We start from the raw sequence: 17,036 nt of genomic DNA on the forward strand, positions 1-17,036 counted from the left end.
TCATGATCTACTGCTAGTCGGCTGGGTATCTTAAATACCGGATGATTCATGAACCTTCTGCACGATCAATCAACATAAATTAAGCTGGGTTTAAGGTGGGGCCAAATTTGCTTCGCCCCATGTAAAATCACTTCCCATCCAGGAAATGGCAATGAGTCAACTGAAGCTTGTTCCAATGAGCCTGTTGGAGTGGGCATGCAAAGGGAGCCGAAAATGTCCCGGCTGTCCTGAGCACACAAACACGAACGAGAAGCGGACGAAGAGCTATATCATTGTAGGAGATACGTCTCTCTTTACCTCGCCCCACAACGGTCACCATCGGACAACAGCTAGGCGATGACAACGGGAGTGATGGCAGAGTCAAGGTGTGCAGCAGGATTCAGTACGTACTTTAGGTGATCGGAAGCAGGTGACAGTTAGCACCCTGGCAGATAGTATCTTCTTCCAGTCGGAAACTTGACAAGTCGATTAATGTCTTGAAATTCACCCAAGACACCTCTTTAGCAGCTCACAGCGAGATGAAGAAGGCTTCTCCTAACAACATGCTCCGGATAATCGTGAGCTTTTTATATATTACTACTACGTTCTTAGATACACACAATAGGCGTAAGCACTGCTATGATGAACTACATTTCTGTTTCTCAGGCTGTATAGAAGTCCTTAGTGTTTGATAGCCAGGAACTAGTCAACGCTACTACCGAGCTAACTTTTATCCATACGTATAGAGAGATGAAGTTCACCAAGGCCTCTACCTACTCTGATAAAGACCTAGGTAGAGGGCAGAACAGTAGAATTCAACGTGCCCTATTATGATGAGAATGTGCATTTTACACAGCCTTCCCGATTGTATCATAGCTGGTCTCGGAAACGTATATTATATAAAGGAATTGCTCCGTACGGGTTTGAGTGTGTGCTCCTCTTTCCTCGATATCTCCATCGACCCAACAGTAATTTACTTCGCCACTATCACTCTGAATAATCACACTTTTATGCCGAATTAGGCTCCATTGAGTTTAATGACCTGTTTGACCTCGTTGAGTGACATGTGTCGCCATACGTGATACTACCTAGAACCCAACATCGCATCAACCGGAAACGGCGGATTTCATAATCTGGCAGAAGGTCATTGTGCAATACCTGTACAATAATTGGTGCAAAGGGGATAATGAGGCTTCCTTGTATCAATTAAGCACTGGATTTGATTAGGACTTGCTTGTGAGGGTTCTAGGCTAACTCCGGCTTTGAGTAGGTGACAACTATATTGTATTCCATGACATTGTTCAAACCACAGACAGGTAGCATGGGAATATCCTGCCAGAGTGCCTTGACTGGTAGGGATGTGAAGAAAAGTACACGGAAACAGAACGAGGATGTAGTAGTGTAGATGATTCCACTTAGGGTTCACCCCTCAGGACACGCACTTTCGTGCTCACCCCACGCGCCAGGCCGCTCACAAGTCGGCCTAAAGCGGTAAAGGGAAAGTCAATGTGCAGTCACTAGTGGTTTGTTTTATTCGTCCAACGAACTGCCGTTCACTAAACCTCAACGTCAAAATATTAGCAACTCTACCCTAGCGAGTACCTTTCCAATTCTTATCGCATTTTTTCACAAATCAAAGACAAGATTCTCACGACTTAATCCTATCCATTCCAATATTCACCACCAATGGACAGCCCCCTTCTTTCCCCCGCCAAAGCGCGACAAGCAGCCATCCAAGCAAAAGATTGGGCCTACGTCAACTCCTGGCTAAGTCGCCAATACGCCCCGAACCCAGTCCCCACATTCGAACGAAACGAAGATACGCTACGCACATTACTTGCCCTAGCGGCAGCCAACGACACCGCCGACGAGGAAGCGGCCCTCCTACACCAGGCACGCGAACAAGCCGTGCAGGGATTCAAAGCGCGCGAAGAGACAGAAGACAAACAGAAGAAGGAAATACTCGATGAGCTGGAATATTGTCTCGACGATAAAGGTGGACAGGATCTGGATGATCTGGCCAAATCGGCCGCGGCGTTGGGTGCTCTGGACGTGGAGGCGGCACACCTGGGTCAAGCCGTTGTCGACTTGACGAAGGAGGAATTTGGCGTGCAGGACCAGCTGGATAAGGTGGATATGTTACATGATTATCTGCAGAGGGAGTTGGAGGCGCTGCGCCGGCAACTGGATGAACTTAGGTCAGATCCGGCGTATGAGGTTCCGGCTGATTTGCCGGCTAAGACGGTTGAGTGGACGAAAGGTACGAAGGTTCTCGCTGCTAAAGTTAATGAATATCAGGATAGGGTTGCTGCTTTGAAGAGGAATCAAAGCAAAGGGCCTACGTTGGGTGAGGTGCTGGCGGAGGAGGAAGATATCAAAAAGCTTATGGATAATGTCAAGAGTTTGGAACATCGGCTTCAGTTGTTCCAGAATCTTCCTACGGATGTACAAGGGGCGCGGGCTAAGTATCGAGAGTTATTAGAGGAACTCAGCGAGCTTACCCAAGAACGAGACTCGAAGCTTGATCAATCCAGACGGGAGAAGTGAAATGGTTCAGAATTTCTGATTAATTCATATGGTCATTAATTGACACAGGATACTAAGCTTAATACAGCACATGAGGATTAAATCATCAAATCATAAAAGTATTCATGATGAATGGTCACAGGCGATCCTCCACAGACTTGAGCTTAGTGGTCACCGAGACCGACGGCGTTCTTGGCCTTGTCAAGGCTGCAGAATCGGTTAGTCTTTTGACAATTCGAATACTCTGCATGGATACTTACATCGACTCGCCGGCACCGCCGTGGCTCTTGTTGTCATGCACACGCTGACCTTTGTCGAAGGCCTCCTGTGTGCCAGACTTCTGATCGTCGGGCTGGAAGCCACGGGAGACACGGTCACCAATATCAGTGGCGCCCTCCTTCACCTTCTGCTGAGTGGACTTGGCGGAGTCAGGGGTGAGCTCCTCCTTGGCCTCTGCGGGGATGTTAGCGAGACATTCACTGCAGCATCGTGTTTATGCATATCGACATACTGGTGCTGAAGTCCTTGCGTCCGGTGTCAGACATGTTTGCGAGTGGTTTGGTAAAAGGTAGAAAGTGGTTAAAGGAGTAGTAATTGGTAGAGTAGTTGTGATTTGTTTGTTTGTCTTGTCGAAATTGATGAAGAAGGAAGTAAGACCAAGGATTTGATGGTTTATATATCTTTCATCTGCTGCTATATCTGTCCCTCCATGACGTTGATGACCCTGATTTGCTCCGCTACGCAATTCACCCGAGGCACATGGATATTGAGTCTGGCCTGTGAATGTGAATCCAGAATCGTGTCCATGGGACGAAGATCATCGACTCTCCGTCATGGTGACGAGAGAACCCGCCAATGGCCATCAACTCAGTCATACAATTGGCGATTCCAGAAGAAAGCAGGACTGGGTGGGATAAACAAATCGATCTCGTCATTCTTGCGAGTCTAGATTTCTGAGCCGATGACGTCGCCATGACCTACAGTATAGGCTATATGCTAGTCCGGAACTGGCCTAGCGGATCTGGTGGGTCATGGGGAAATATAAATCCGTCGGATTATCTATTCCAGCGGATGCCGAGATAGCACCTTCTGTTTTCAGACTAGTGTTATTCTCAGCCAAAGGTGGCAAGCGGTAAATAATGGCAGTACCGTGACAGTTGTTCACCGCCACGCGGCGAGTCATTGCAGGCGGCGAGTCTCCGAGTCTCCGTGCCTAACCTAACCTAACCTAACCAACTCTCTTTCTTCCCTTTGTCAACTTGCCTTCGCTTTCAATGCGTTTGGCGTGAACATCGTCGGTCTGGTTGGGTCTCAATGACCACCATGTTGATGCGCTTTATCTTTATGCCCTATCTTTTGCGTTTGAATTGTGCACATTTATAGTTGTCTTTGGTACTCGAAAGCTTTCTACCCTTTCTGTTTTGCAAACCCCGCGTATTGCCACCAGGCACATCCCTACTACGAACGGAATTCTACACCACATTGTAGCTGACATCCAAGTCCATTGCTGTCAATGCCATCGTCGGCTACATCTTCTTCGAACTGGGATTTCACTCCGGTGATCAACCTACTGCGCTCGCCGACGTACAGCAGCGGTGACCGTTCCACCCCTGCTCGCCACAATGACTCCCACCAAGCTCCATCCACTCCCGGCACGGTTGCTGCCCAAGGTCTAAATGACTCGGCACCCGATCTGAAGCACGAGAGCGGTGGACCCCCAAAGCTTGGTGATTTCTCCTCCCTATGGGATTTCCTTGGCAACACCACGCCTCCTGTCGGGGCAGAAGCTGGACTTCGTCAAGCGACCAAGGAAAGCATTGTCGAACAACCTCCACAGCAGCCGAAGCGGATTCAGATACTCAAGCGTCCCTCTCACGGGGACACCAACGTTGATAGCCCGGATAAAACGCTTCCGCGTACGCCTCCTCGGCCGATCCCCACTTCGGATGTGTCCAAGTCCCATGAGACTACCGTCGAATATCGTACCACAAAACACCGTAACCAAACCAAGCAACCAACCTATGAGCCTCACTTGTCGGAAGGCACTGTGGAAGCAGAGTCCGACAACCCGAGCATCTTTGATTCGTCTTATTCCAAACGGCGCGTCGTTTCTTTCGTCCCGTCTCAGGTGGGCATAGCGGAGGCCTTGAGTGAGTCGTCCGAGACCCCGCCATCCTCGTTTGATGAAGCCGATGGGGCTTTAGCCCCTATCGCTATCCAAAATCTCCCGGGGGGCGCCATCCGCGTGCAGCCCGTTGCGTACAAGTCGGCAGCCGATCGAAAAGTCGGTCTCTTAACCAAGCTGTTGAAGAACTTTCCCGACTACGCAGAGACTATAACTCGAGTTGGTCGGGCTGGGAAGTCCAAACCGGGTTCTTCTACATGTCGCCCGATTCATGTCTTTGTCGATATGTCTAATGTAAGTTATCTTTCCCGTAAGTGTCGGTCAACCTCTGCTGACTATCGCTATTGGCCAGATCATGGTTGGGTTTCACGATTCCATGAAAGTATCCCGAAACATCCCTGTGAAAACACGGATTCGCCGCTTGCCACTCTCATTCCAGAACTTCTCATTGATCTTAGAGCGTGGTCGGCCAACGGCCAAGAAGGTCTTGGTGGGCTCCGACCGCTTCGCTGCGATCGACGACGGCGAGAAACTCGGCTACGAGACGAACATTCTCGACCGAGTGCATAAGGTGAAACAACCGACTCGTCGTCAGCTGAAATACCGCAAAGGTCCTCGGGCAGGCGCTCATGATGGAGGCAGTGGTTCTGAAACGAACGACGCACCGGAAGAGCGCTGGGTCGAACAGGGGGTGGACGAAATTCTGCACCTGAAGATCCTGGAAAGCCTGTTGGATACAGATGAACCAGCGACCATCGTTTTAGCTACGGGGGACGCGGCGGAAGCCGAATTCTCCGGAGGATTCATGAAGATGGTAGAGCGAGCGCTGCGGCGGGGATGGACGGTGGAACTGGTGAGCTTCTCCCAGGTCACCAGCTACGCCTATCGCAAGAAAGAGTTCCGCTCGAAATGGGGGAACAAATTCAAGATGATCGCGTTGGATGGATATATCGAAGAGCTGTTGGACATGTGATTCGGATGGTCTGGAACCAGGAACGCTCTCCTTTAACCTTTTTGCCTCTGAGCTAAGATACCTTTAGATATTAGTAGTGGGGCCATCAGGCATATTTTCGCAAGCCCTATAGTCAATCAAAGTTGTCGCTCTCTTTTACATGTTTGATATGTAGTCTAGACCGTAGTCCCGTGAGTCACGCCGAGGGGCAACTCGTATGCGATGACCCCGCCTTCCAGTCAAAAGTCGATAAGCTCACCGCCCGCCAACGCGACGAGACGTCATGTCCCTCATTGGCCCGAAAAGCTTCAATTTCCATCCCAAAGCAGAAATCATCTTCTTCCTCATCTTCTCCTGATTATACAACAATCCTCCTTCATGACTCACGGCATTCTCAGAAGATACCTATAAAGATACATCACCATCATCTAGAGAACACCAACACCACAATCCCTTCAAACCACACCCACAACACCTCCAACGCAAAACCACCTACCCCGCATCACAATATATCAACCAACAATACCCCCCCCAAAAACCGAAAAACAAAACAAAACACAAAACCAGAAAAATGACAACATACACCCCCCGCGACTTCTACGGTGGCGCAATCAAAGGTCTAATCCCGCAGAACTGGGTCGACGCAAGGTCCGTAACCCCTATCCAACACCCTCTATATAAGCCACATACACATACACATACAACTCCCCTCCAACATAACCCCCCCCAATCAAACAATCTCAGAACCCACAACTAACAAAAAGAGAGAAAACAGTAACGTCCGCGAAATCCCCTCCCACCAAGAAGTCTACCTCTCCCGCACAACCCTAACATCCCAAATCACCGAAATCAACCAACGCGTCACAGACCCCGAGACATCCTCTCTCGATACTCTCATAAACACACAACTCCAATCCCAGCCACTCAAGCCGGACGCAAAAGCAGCCCTGTACCATGTCCACGACCTCTGCGATGAGGACGATAAGTTGGAGATCGTGACGGCGCCGACACGGGTTATTTTGAGGAAATTCCCGGCTGGGGTTGTGGGGTATCGGGGTGTTGTGAGGGTTGTTTCTCCTAAGGCTTCTTCTAGGGCTGGGGCTAGGGTTGGGTCTGGGGTTGGGATTGGGGGTGCGGTTGCCGGGTCGAGTGCTGAGGGGGAGTTGACTAGTACTGTGACGTTGTGGTATTTGGTGGTGAGGTTGGTGGAGCAGGAGACGGATTTGGTGGTGTTTGTTAATGTGCCGAGGGAGGAGTTTGAGAGGGCTGGGGATTTGAGGGGGTTGGAGGCGGAGGAAAGGTTGGCTGAGGGGTTGATTGATGGTTTAGTACAGGAGTTGGAGGTTGTTGATTGGGGTTTATTTTGTTAGGTTCTTTTCTTGGGGGGTTATTTGAGGTTGTCTGGGTGTGTATGATTGAGTTATGGATTTGGGAATATTGGTTGGGATTGACTGTACTTGGGAGGATTTTATGGGATCTGCTTGTTTGCATGGTGGATTTGGTATCAATGGGTTAGGACTTGCATACGTTATCTTGGATGAGAGGGATTGAGACTAACACGGACATGTATATAGATAGACTAATTAGATAGCTTAGTGATAGTCAATCCGAAATCAATCGATTATGAGCTTCAGAGTATAGCGGTGTATATACAAATTCATATGTGCTCATGGCATAAGGATCGTTGTGTACATGAAACACCAAAGACAAATTTCCCAAATGAGAGACGGACAGGCATATCATCGCTAAAGAGAGAACACCATAGATATATCGTCATCAAATGAACGCTGAAAATGACAGGCAAATCTTCCCGAAATGTATGTAGAATGAGAGACAAATCCGTAAACACCTTCAATGACTTTGAACAGCCGCCAGTACCTCAGTTGCCCAAGCTGATCTCCCCTAGCACGTTCGCGACCTCGTCGACGGCCACTTTCTCGGAATCTCCAAGGGGCTGTTTCTTTCGGGGTGAGACACTCCGTGGCTTTGGTTTGATCTGCTGGAGCAGGCCTTTGCATTTCCCACATCGCGACTTGGTAGTATCGATGCTCTTTGAATGACGTCCATATGTCTGACCGCAGTCCACACAGCTCCATACGTACTTGTAGTCGATTTTGTAGCTGTGCTTGGTCGTCACTTCGAAGCGTCCGCCATAGACAGGGTGGTCCTTCAGAGCTTCTTTGCACTTCAGCCCCCATTGCTTAAAGCTTGCTCCATGGGGGTTATTGTGGACGTTGGAGATGATAAAGTTAGCCAGGTGGCAGTACTCGTGAGCTAGCGTGTTCAGCAAGCGATCCTCGTCATCAATAATCCGTTCAGCCAGTTCGATACTAGCATGGTGCTTGGATAGAGAGCCTCCAGGCGTCTGGGGCTCTGTCCCAAGCGTACCCTCCGTTCGCAGCTTCTCTCGCTTCCAGTTCGCCCGTCCAGCGGTTGTCTGAAGTGTCTTGCTCCAGATGATCTGGACACCACCCGTTTCCTCGGCTATTTCTTGGATACGGCCACCAGTAACGTGGTCATCTAGAACCTCGAAGAAGTCTTCTGCGACAGCGGCCTTCTTATTATCAAACGACTTCTTGCGCTCAAGGGCGGCTTTCTTCTTCTCCATCTCGGCCTTTTTCAGGGCTGTCTTGCTAGGAGGCTTGGCTGCCTTCTTTGTTGTTTTGTTTCTAGGCATGATCTCGGGGTCAACCTCGTTATCCGACTCCTCGAGTTCCTGCAGCAAGTTGTGTAATTTGCGCGGTGAATGTTGGTCGATCCAATCGTTTGTGGCTTCCTGGGACCAGAAAGCATCTACGCTCTCGCGATATGGTGTGGGTGGAATATGCGTTTTGTCTTTTGAAGGTGATTTGAGAGTGGTTTTAGAGGGGCTGGCAGGTGGTGTTTCCAAATTCGCCTTTTCGGCCTCTGAGGTTTGCGAGCGAGGCTCAAAACCTCCTAGAAAGCTATAAACAGTCAATATTTTATGCTTTTAAATATGCAGCAGCGTTGAGACCTACTTTTCCAAATCTTGTTGGAGTTGAGCGGACGGGTCATATTCATCAGCGTCCACTTCATCAACAGCAGCTACCTCAGCAGCAGCCTCCTCAGCAGTATCGTGGTCGACCTCATTATCGTCAACGCCAGCGTCACCGTCCTCCATATCCAGACGGCTCATCTTCTCATCGATATTAGAGGTATTACGGAATAGCTTTCTTGGACTGGCCTGGTGGTCAGAGGGCATCGAAACAGCAGCTGGTAAAGAAGGCTCTAGACGAAGGCTTGTATTCGCCGAGCTCTCCAGGGCCCTTTTTATCTGTTCCTCAGGGTTCAGCCTTCTGCCCCGAACCAGTCTCCTTTTGACTCTCGGCGGCGAAGGTGCCCTCTTCGTCTCTTCCGGTTCTGACTCACTGGCGGATGCCTCGTGGCGGCTAGGCTCTTCGCTATCACTAACAATGAAGTCATCCAGAGAGTTGAACCCATCATCACTTTCCTCATCTTCGGACCGATTTGCCGGTTGGCGATAATCCCGAAACTGCCGGCCATTTTGTCTTCTAGTATTCGTCTGCCGGGGTTCCCTTCTGGTAGGAGACCGCCGCGTTGAGGATGCATCAGATGGGTTCCGACTGATAGAGGAGGTAGTGGAGTAATCCTCGACAACCTCCTCGACGGGGTAATTCTCCTTGGTGTAATCATAGAGCTCGGACTTCCTTGTCGACCGGCTCCTAGAGTGTCTCGACTGCGGCATCAGCAGCGAATTAGCACGTGCCAACTGCAACGGGTCACTAGGACGTCCTTCGGTCGAAGAGCGCGTAGTCGAGGAGCGCATAGTCGATGCAAAGGAGACATCGTCAGGGTCACTCAGTCCATCACTGTCGGAAAAGATATTGAACGTCCCACTGGATACCGTTCCGCTCCGTTGCAGCTTTCTCTGTCGTTGAACAGGCTTATCATTTGTCGTCGTTCTCGCCGTCGGCCGTTTGAACTCTGGTTCGTCGAATAATGTCCCCGAGTGGTCTCCCACCTTGGGAGTGGGCGACGTATCTCTGAATCTGCTCGAGAAGACCGAGTTGGTATTGGACTTCAGTTTTCGGACTGATTTGGTCGCATTCTCGCGGGTGCCGCCTTGTTTGACGGGGCTCGTTGGGTTGAGTCGAGCCATTGTCGTTTTCGTTGGTATATAGATATCTGGTTTTGGTGATATATGATTGTGCTGGTTTGCTTTGGTGGTCGGAGTTTAGTATGACATGTCAAGTACCCGGTCTGTTGAATATAACCAGTGCCGGAAATATAAGTAAAGCTGGATGGAGATATTGCATGAGCTCGAGCTGCTTTCGAGCGGTAGTGTTGACGATATTGAGTTGCAGCTGGCGGAGGGTCGTTGGCATGGCAACGCTTCCTGCTGATCCGTGGGTTGCAAACGCCATGTCCAAGGCAATGAATATTCCACGTCTCCTTGTGGAGCAATAGTAGGAGCACAAAAGGAAAGAGAAAAAAAAATTAAAATAAAATAGAGTAAAATAAAATAAAGATAAAATAAAAAAAGGCCTAACGTGGATCGAGCGGGATCTCTCTCAGTTATGTTATCACAACACCAATACAGTCTAAAAGACCACTTTATATACTCTAAGTCTACATCAGCGTGCCATATCTAGTTGTCATCTCATACGTCTATTGTTGATTAACTATCTTGTAGATCTGCATGACTCTCCATGTAAAGCTAGGTGTGTTCCCTGTGTTGGGCATGTTCCCGTGTGGATGTATATATCCGCCGAAAATATATATCCGCCATCTACTTCGGGTATGGTACACACCAGCTGTTTATTAGTATACGTAGTCTATAACCCTCTTAATCGACCTTATACTACCAATCAAGGTCACTGAAGCTATGAAAAGCCAGCCGTATGATCAACGAACCCTTCCTCCCATCCATGGTGCAGGCTCAAGCGGAAACGGCGAAGCGATCACTATGCCACTCAACACGGTGTAAATCCCGCACCATGTTATTAATATGCTGCTCTTCTCTATCCGACACCAATTAATCCAATCATCGAGGTTTAGCATATGTCTGGACTAGGGTAGATTGTGTAGGACTACCATACTGTTCGATCGAGCAGAGTCGTGTATTGAATATACCTCGCAGGAAAGAGAACGCGGCGCTTGTTTATCTTGGATGTGCCGATTACCATATAGATAAAAAATACTAGAATTAGAGATTTAAGGAGTCTAGATAGGAAAGCCAATCATAAGAGTCCTCTAACAGTGTCATCTGACCCTAGGACTGGTCATACTTACGTGAAGTCACCCATGAAACCAATTGACCTATTAAAATATATAAAAGACGATGCCAAATACAGTATACCTGCAGTGGTAATACTTATACAGCAAAGAAGTTCGTATTGAGAAAGGCAGATTCACCGCTAGGATGTACAAGAGTATCGATCACACCGACATGTAGCAGAGCTAACCCGCTTGCACACTGATCGGCAGGAAATGGGGCTACCGTCCCACCATGAGGCGAGAAGGAGCGAACGGCCCCTACAGGACGATCATGCCCGCACCGGCGACCATGGCCGTCACCACATAGGCGCCGAGCTGGAAGATACCAACGTTGACGCTAGAAGGAGCGACCAAACCGCCGGCAGATCCAGAGCTAGATGCAGCAGCACCATCGGAAGCACCAGAGCCAGCAGTACCAGTGGGAGAAGATGTAACGGTGCCGGTACCGGAAGTGCCGGCCTCCTTGAGGAGTGCAGAGCAAGCACTGCCGCCGCTCTTCGAGCTCTGGGTGGTAGCAGCCCCGTTGAAGTCACAAGCCTTGTCACCGTTACCCTTTGCTTTCTGGTTCTGGTAGTAGAGGTTGATTGCGTACGACAGTTGCTGCTGAGGAGTGCACACACTGTAAGCGCCATATTTGCCAGTGGTGGCATTGGTGGTGATTCCATCGCAGACGTCGTAGCCGCAAACAGTACCGAAGAGCTTATCTAGCTGCTCGCCGGATACTTTGTCCTTCAGAGCGCAGCTTAGGCTTTCCTCCATGCAGGAGCAGAGGTCTTGGTTTGGAGAGGGAGGTAGTGGGCTGGAGGTTGCCAGCCACTTGTCATCGACAGTCGGACAAGACTGAAGAGCAGTGTTTGTCGGCTGATAATCGCCCTTCTTGGTGCCAGAGGGGGTTGCGCTAGCCAACTCCTTCGACAGGTAGCTGAAATCCGCCTTAGTGCTGACCTTGTTGCCATCAACAGACACCAGGCCTAGTACAATCAGCCGATAAGTTATAAAGATAGCCAATGTCGACCTTACCATAGTTATTCTCTTCCTGGAAGTACATATACACAATACCTCCCGACCAGACATCAGCCATCTTGTCTCCGTAAAGAGCCTGGACTTCCGTGAACTTGCGAGGCTGAACAGCATTGCAACCATACTCAGCAAAGAAGACAGGGACAGTGTAGTCCTTGAACTCCTCAGTACGAGAAGCGTACCCGGACTTCTCGTAGTTGGAGTCACCACACCAAGAGTACACATTGTAACCCCAGAAGTCAATACTGTCATCCGCGCCGTTACAGTTAAAGTAGTTGGCCATGTTTTTACGGATGCTCGAGTCATCGCTAGTAGCATAGCCAACACCCATAGAACGATAGTTCTTGGCCTTAATATACTGCTTCGTGTCACGGACAGCAGCCTTGACAAAGGCACTGGCAGACGTGGTATTCTCACTGTTGGAGACCTCATTTCCAGCGAAGAAACCAATAACGTTCGAGTATTGCGACAGCTCATCAACCACGGTCACATATCTATTGTACAGGTCGTTATCCCACTTTGGTTCGTTGCGATTAATAGAATCACCCGGGGACGAGAGATCCGCAATGACATAGATACCGGCGTCACTGAGAAGGCTCATACACTCCTTATGATCGGACTTAGGATCGATAGCATACACGCGAATGGTGTTAGTGCCCAGCTTTTCAAGATAAGGTACATCACGCTTGCAAGCATCGGCGTCGGCAAGGGGATCCTTGAAACTGTTGGCGGAAGAATCGGGACCAGAATACTCCTCTTCATAGTATGTTAGCTTATGTCACACCGATGATATTAGGGACAGCGAAGAACCCACGCTGGTAGGCAACACCGCGAATGTAACTGGGGTTTTGTTAGCACAAAGTGAAGAAACGGGATCGTCAATAGAGGGTCTACACACAACTGTGTGTCGTTGCTCTTGTAGAAGAATTTAGAGCCCTTGATGATGATGGGGTCTAGGTCAGCTGCAATAACACTGCTGGCGAAGAGTGAGGCGCCCGCGACAATACTGGACAACTTCATGTTGAATGCGCGGACGAGGCGTTGTAGAAACTATTGGCAAGATTGCCAGACACTCAAAAGTTTGGAGATAGAATTCCACTTGTACTACCAAGGCCAAAGATGAATAGTTTGAATAATGAATGACGGGAATAGATATTTGAAACCAAGATATTAATGCTTAGAAAAGACAGCAAGCGAGGGACCATGGACAAGGAACGACTGGAATCTATAGACGAAAGGAAAGTAATGATTTAACGGCGAGAAAATCTTGCGCATCTAACAACAAAGACAGTCGCCACGAGGACGTCCCTGGGACCGGGTTCTCTGCATATTCTTCTATAGGTTTGAAGTGGGCACTCAGGGTCAAGGGACTTCAGGGACAAATGCCTCAACCGCCCGCTTCTCTGGAGCCACGAGAGGCATAGAACGGGACGGGATAGCCAGACACCCACAATGACCTTCCTCTAAGGATATGATAAGTATGATGATCATTGGTGATAGTCAGTGATATTCCTGTCTGGCGGCTGTCATTTGTCCAAGCGCGTTGTGCAGGGATGGGTTGATATCAGAGGCCTCAGGAACGCGCAATCCCGGTCCACAACGGAAACAGATCAGAGGGGTCGATGCTGTCCAAGTGAAAAGCTTAACGGTTCACCCGCCTATAAATGATATATATATAGAGAAGCTTAAACGAGACACTGACCTCGAATCTGTCCCACAGTTACGACCCTGACCACATCACCATCATTTGCATGAGACCGTCTGGGGTATCCGACCATGCTGAAGCTTTGGGAAACCATGGCTTAGTAGTCTGATTAAGCTCAGAATGCCCACCGCGATGGACGTGCGACTGTAAACTTGTATCCACCTGATGTGGCGGACACGGGTTGATCGCTGAATGCAGAATATCTGTCACTTGTCTTTTGTTTGTGGCTCACTTAACCCCTCTGTGAGAAGGCAACACATGTGTCAGTACACATCAGCTCCTACGAAGCGTCAACATAATGAATTGGAGCATGATGAATCCAGTCGCTGCATCCGGAATATGCTTGCATGCAGGGTTTCCGGTCCTCTAGAGAATGTTGATCTCAAGAGAATCTTAATATTGTGTAGGCAGGAGCCCCGATCCATTGATTGTGGCGAAGCATCATCTCTGGAATTGTGAGTGGCAGGCAGCGATTGTAGATCCATATTCCCTTTGACGGTTGAACGTCCCTATGACGATCTTTCCTTCTCCGTCAGTGGATCAGGGTCCAATATGAAACCTCTTGGATGAATAGACACTTACGGAGTACGGCTAGAGAAACAAGCTTATCTAAGTCGAAATCTTTTCCCACGCCTGTGTATGCTCGGTACTATTCACTGAGTGCCAGCATCATCCACCGAGCTCTAATGCAAGAATGGTAACCACGGGCCAACGGAGTCCAAGTCATATGAAAGTCACGCCTCGATGTTTGCTGGGATTGTTCTATAAATTATATTAGTAATCGCGGTCATGCGAGTGTAACGAAAAACAGGAATCAGGATAGGTGTAACCTTACACCATTACAATGAGAAATAGCAATGACGACGATTGAAGGTAATAATTATTATCTATCGATTGGATATTAAGGAATTACCGGCTAATGATGATCCTCAAAAGCTGAAACTTGAAAGCCCCCCTTTTTTTCCTTTCCACACCTTCGACCGAGGGCTGGACCATTGGAAGCCAATCAAGCAGAGGCCGTTGTGGTCCTTGCCGGTTTGCCACCCGCAGGCTTGTGGCTCCCGGTTGGCCAGTCGTCACGCCAGCCCCCCTCCTCTACGATTTAAACAGAAAAAAAGATCAAATCCAACTCAGCCACCTGTTTACGGATTGGTCAAGATCATGGTTCTCTTAGTGAAACTGGCGAATCAGTCCATACCTACTGTAGTATGGAGTACTACTAAGTAATATGAAGAGGGTGGGTGCAGCTGTACTTTCTAGGTAATACTGTAAATAATCCACACTAGAGAAACGTTCATGAATACCTAGTAATGGACTAATGGTAAGGCTCCATTCTCATTTTTGCTTATTCCCCCCGAATTATTTCTAGAAAACAATAGCGAACCCTACGGCGGGGGGTGATATACGTAGCCCAATTCATACAACAACCCACTTTTTCCACTCCAGTCCTATGTCGGAGTAGCTTGTAGAAGCGGAAAGAAGTCTAGATTACGAACCAGAAGAAAATGGAAAAGCTTGATAAAAGCGACTGTAGTTGGCATACTCTGCAAGGGCAGGGGTATGAAAGGTCCACTTATCACTTGTTTCCGGGCGCATATGTACGAAAGTACCTGTCTGTTCTGCACGTAGAAACGAGAAGCCTCTGACAAGAGTTCCTGTACCAAAAGTCCGATCGAAGCTCTTTAAATTCGCCACTTTGGGGGTTTTGAACAAGCTCGGACAAGAGAAAAGTAAAGAAAAAAGAAAAAAACATTCAGCCACTGGTTCATAGCAGATACACTGGAAAAGGAAATCGGAGTGTTCATCATTATAGTCGCAGTTGGTTCCATGGGTTCAGAACGGAGAGAGATCTCAGCAGCGATTATCGCCGTTCCGATATTTTTGGAAACTTTCAGCTTGCATGGGTTGGAAACTTGGCAGAAGTCGCATTACCGATGATAACATCACTTGACACGCCCCTGTCCACCCCTACCTAAATATATACCTATACTATCTGAATATTATTACTAGTAGTATCCTCCCCCTACCTCTTTCCCGAGGTAGTCGTCCATGCCATATATAGAGTTCTCCTATGTCCTGAGCTCTGTTGATTCATCCATAAACCGTAGATTTTATGCCCGTATTGTTATACATAAACAGTACACGGTATACAATGAGGTGGGGCAAGTGGAATTGATTACAGAGTAGCTTTAAGCCAATCACTACATCGCATGAGATACAAAGAACTGGGCACATGTGCAGCTCCCATGGAACCGGACAAAGCGCATTATATTTATATCATTCAAATGTACCTGGTTTAGAAAGGAAAAAAAAGGAAAAAGGTAGGGAAGAAAAAAGAGGTGGAAAAAGCAAAACAAGAAAAGAAAAGAAAAACCAAGGTTACTTATCAAGTCAAAAGTGGGGTTCGCTTCAATCCTCACTGGTCTGGTGCTCCTACTCCGTATATACGATATGGTTTGGACTACTAGTACATACAGTTGGCGTTCGATATCCTGGATGATTGTTGGCTGCAGGAGGAGCTAGTAAGGTTTAAGGTAAAACCAATGACCTTCAGTAATCAATCTTATTGCAACAGCAATCGGAATTAATCATACAGAGAAAATTTCGAAGTATATATACATTACTTGTTTTATCCATATCGACCGTCGGAGTATAAGAATATCAAATATCCTAGGCGGAGGACAAAACCTCAGCTGGGCACAAGGGCGATAGAGCATCGTTTTCCGAAGATATTTCTGAACATATTCACTCTTGAGTCCAAGGGGTCCCGACCCAATGGATACATTCACTCTGGAGGATTTACAAAGAGCCGGGGCAAAGGGTTCTGTCTAAATGCCATTGTACATGCCGGTGACAAATGGTAAACAATCGGCTTTCAATTAAGGTGTTCACATATTTGACCGTAACTCAGGGACCTATGGGTCTACCCCCGCTTTTCACTTTCCTCCATTGAACATCTGTTCTTGTAGAACGCGTGTGGACGGTTTAGTAGATTGCCTTTAGAGGTTAGCCCAGGCTGTCCGAAGACATCGAAAAGCTAGTCTATTCTATCGATCTTGGGAGCTGTGCATGTTCTACCAAGGTAGACGCCATGCTTCCTGTCAGCGGCATTATAGCCGCCCCAAGGGTAGGCAGCATATTTCCAAAAGGTTATGCATAGGCACCGGAAAGTTTCTAAGTTATCATGTCACCTAATGATTGAAGTAGAAAGAGATACATATGGTCTGTCGTTCTATGTCTTTACTTCCACTAGTGCGGTGTTGTCTAAGCCGATATATATAATAGTAGCCTGTGCTGCTAAATTTAACATCGGCCTGGCCTGTCTTGATCATGCCTTGCGGAGTAAGTGGCAGGTGTTTTAATATATGATTTTGTACTTCAATTATTGGCTGAATATGTGCTACACAGTGCAACTCTAGTGGCAATGAAGAGTAAAACACTCGAGGGCCCTGTATCCCAATCCTTCATGG

At 48.2% G+C, this 17,036-nt stretch overlaps 6 protein-coding genes across 6 annotated transcripts; 3 read left to right on the forward strand and 3 right to left on the reverse strand.

Moving 5' to 3' along the window:
* Positions 1–1,665: 1,665 nt before the first annotated feature.
* On the forward strand, positions 1,666–2,526 carry AO090009000166 (uncharacterized protein; the record flags this gene model as incomplete). The annotated part of the gene is made up of 1 exon (XM_001816615.1): positions 1,666–2,526. The coding sequence occupies one exon, from the start codon at positions 1,666–1,668 to the stop codon at positions 2,524–2,526; it is 861 nt and encodes a 286-aa protein (XP_001816667.1).
* Positions 2,527–4,018: 1,492 nt separating this feature from the next.
* AO090009000168 (NYN domain-containing protein) lies at positions 4,019–5,603 on the forward strand (the record flags this gene model as incomplete). Its single annotated transcript, XM_001816616.1, has 2 exons — positions 4,019–4,924; positions 4,983–5,603. 2 exons carry the CDS (start codon positions 4,019–4,021, stop codon positions 5,601–5,603), a joined length of 1,527 nt encoding a protein of 508 aa, XP_001816668.1.
* A 550-nt stretch (positions 5,604–6,153) lies between these two features.
* On the forward strand, positions 6,154–6,952 carry mog1 (Ran GTPase-binding protein MOG1; the record flags this gene model as incomplete). The annotated part of the gene is made up of 2 exons (XM_001816617.3): positions 6,154–6,230; positions 6,358–6,952. 2 exons carry the CDS (start codon positions 6,154–6,156, stop codon positions 6,950–6,952), a joined length of 672 nt encoding a protein of 223 aa, XP_001816669.1.
* A 509-nt stretch (positions 6,953–7,461) lies between these two features.
* On the reverse strand, positions 7,462–9,723 carry AO090009000171 (uncharacterized protein; the record flags this gene model as incomplete). The annotated part of the gene is made up of 2 exons (XM_023234037.1): positions 7,462–8,527; positions 8,582–9,723. 2 exons carry the CDS (start codon positions 9,721–9,723, stop codon positions 7,462–7,464), a joined length of 2,208 nt encoding a protein of 735 aa, XP_023088541.1.
* Positions 9,724–9,811: 88 nt separating this feature from the next.
* Positions 9,812–10,870, reverse strand: AO090009000172 (uncharacterized protein; the record flags this gene model as incomplete). The annotated part of the gene is made up of 4 exons (XM_023234042.1): positions 9,812–10,016; positions 10,115–10,165; positions 10,698–10,787; positions 10,857–10,870. The coding sequence occupies 4 exons, from the start codon at positions 10,868–10,870 to the stop codon at positions 9,812–9,814; spliced, it is 360 nt and encodes a 119-aa protein (XP_023088542.1).
* Positions 10,871–11,099: 229 nt separating this feature from the next.
* Positions 11,100–12,881, reverse strand: AO090009000173 (glycoside hydrolase family 72 protein; the record flags this gene model as incomplete). Its single annotated transcript, XM_001816620.1, has 4 exons — positions 11,100–11,812; positions 11,862–12,617; positions 12,676–12,701; positions 12,760–12,881. The coding sequence occupies 4 exons, from the start codon at positions 12,879–12,881 to the stop codon at positions 11,100–11,102; spliced, it is 1,617 nt and encodes a 538-aa protein (XP_001816672.1).
* Between the last annotated feature and the right edge of the window lie 4,155 nt (positions 12,882–17,036).

Source organism: Aspergillus oryzae, chromosome 1 (assembly GCF_000184455.2).
Source record: "Aspergillus oryzae RIB40 DNA, chromosome 1".
NCBI classification, from domain to species: Eukaryota; Fungi; Ascomycota; class Eurotiomycetes; order Eurotiales; family Aspergillaceae; genus Aspergillus; species Aspergillus oryzae.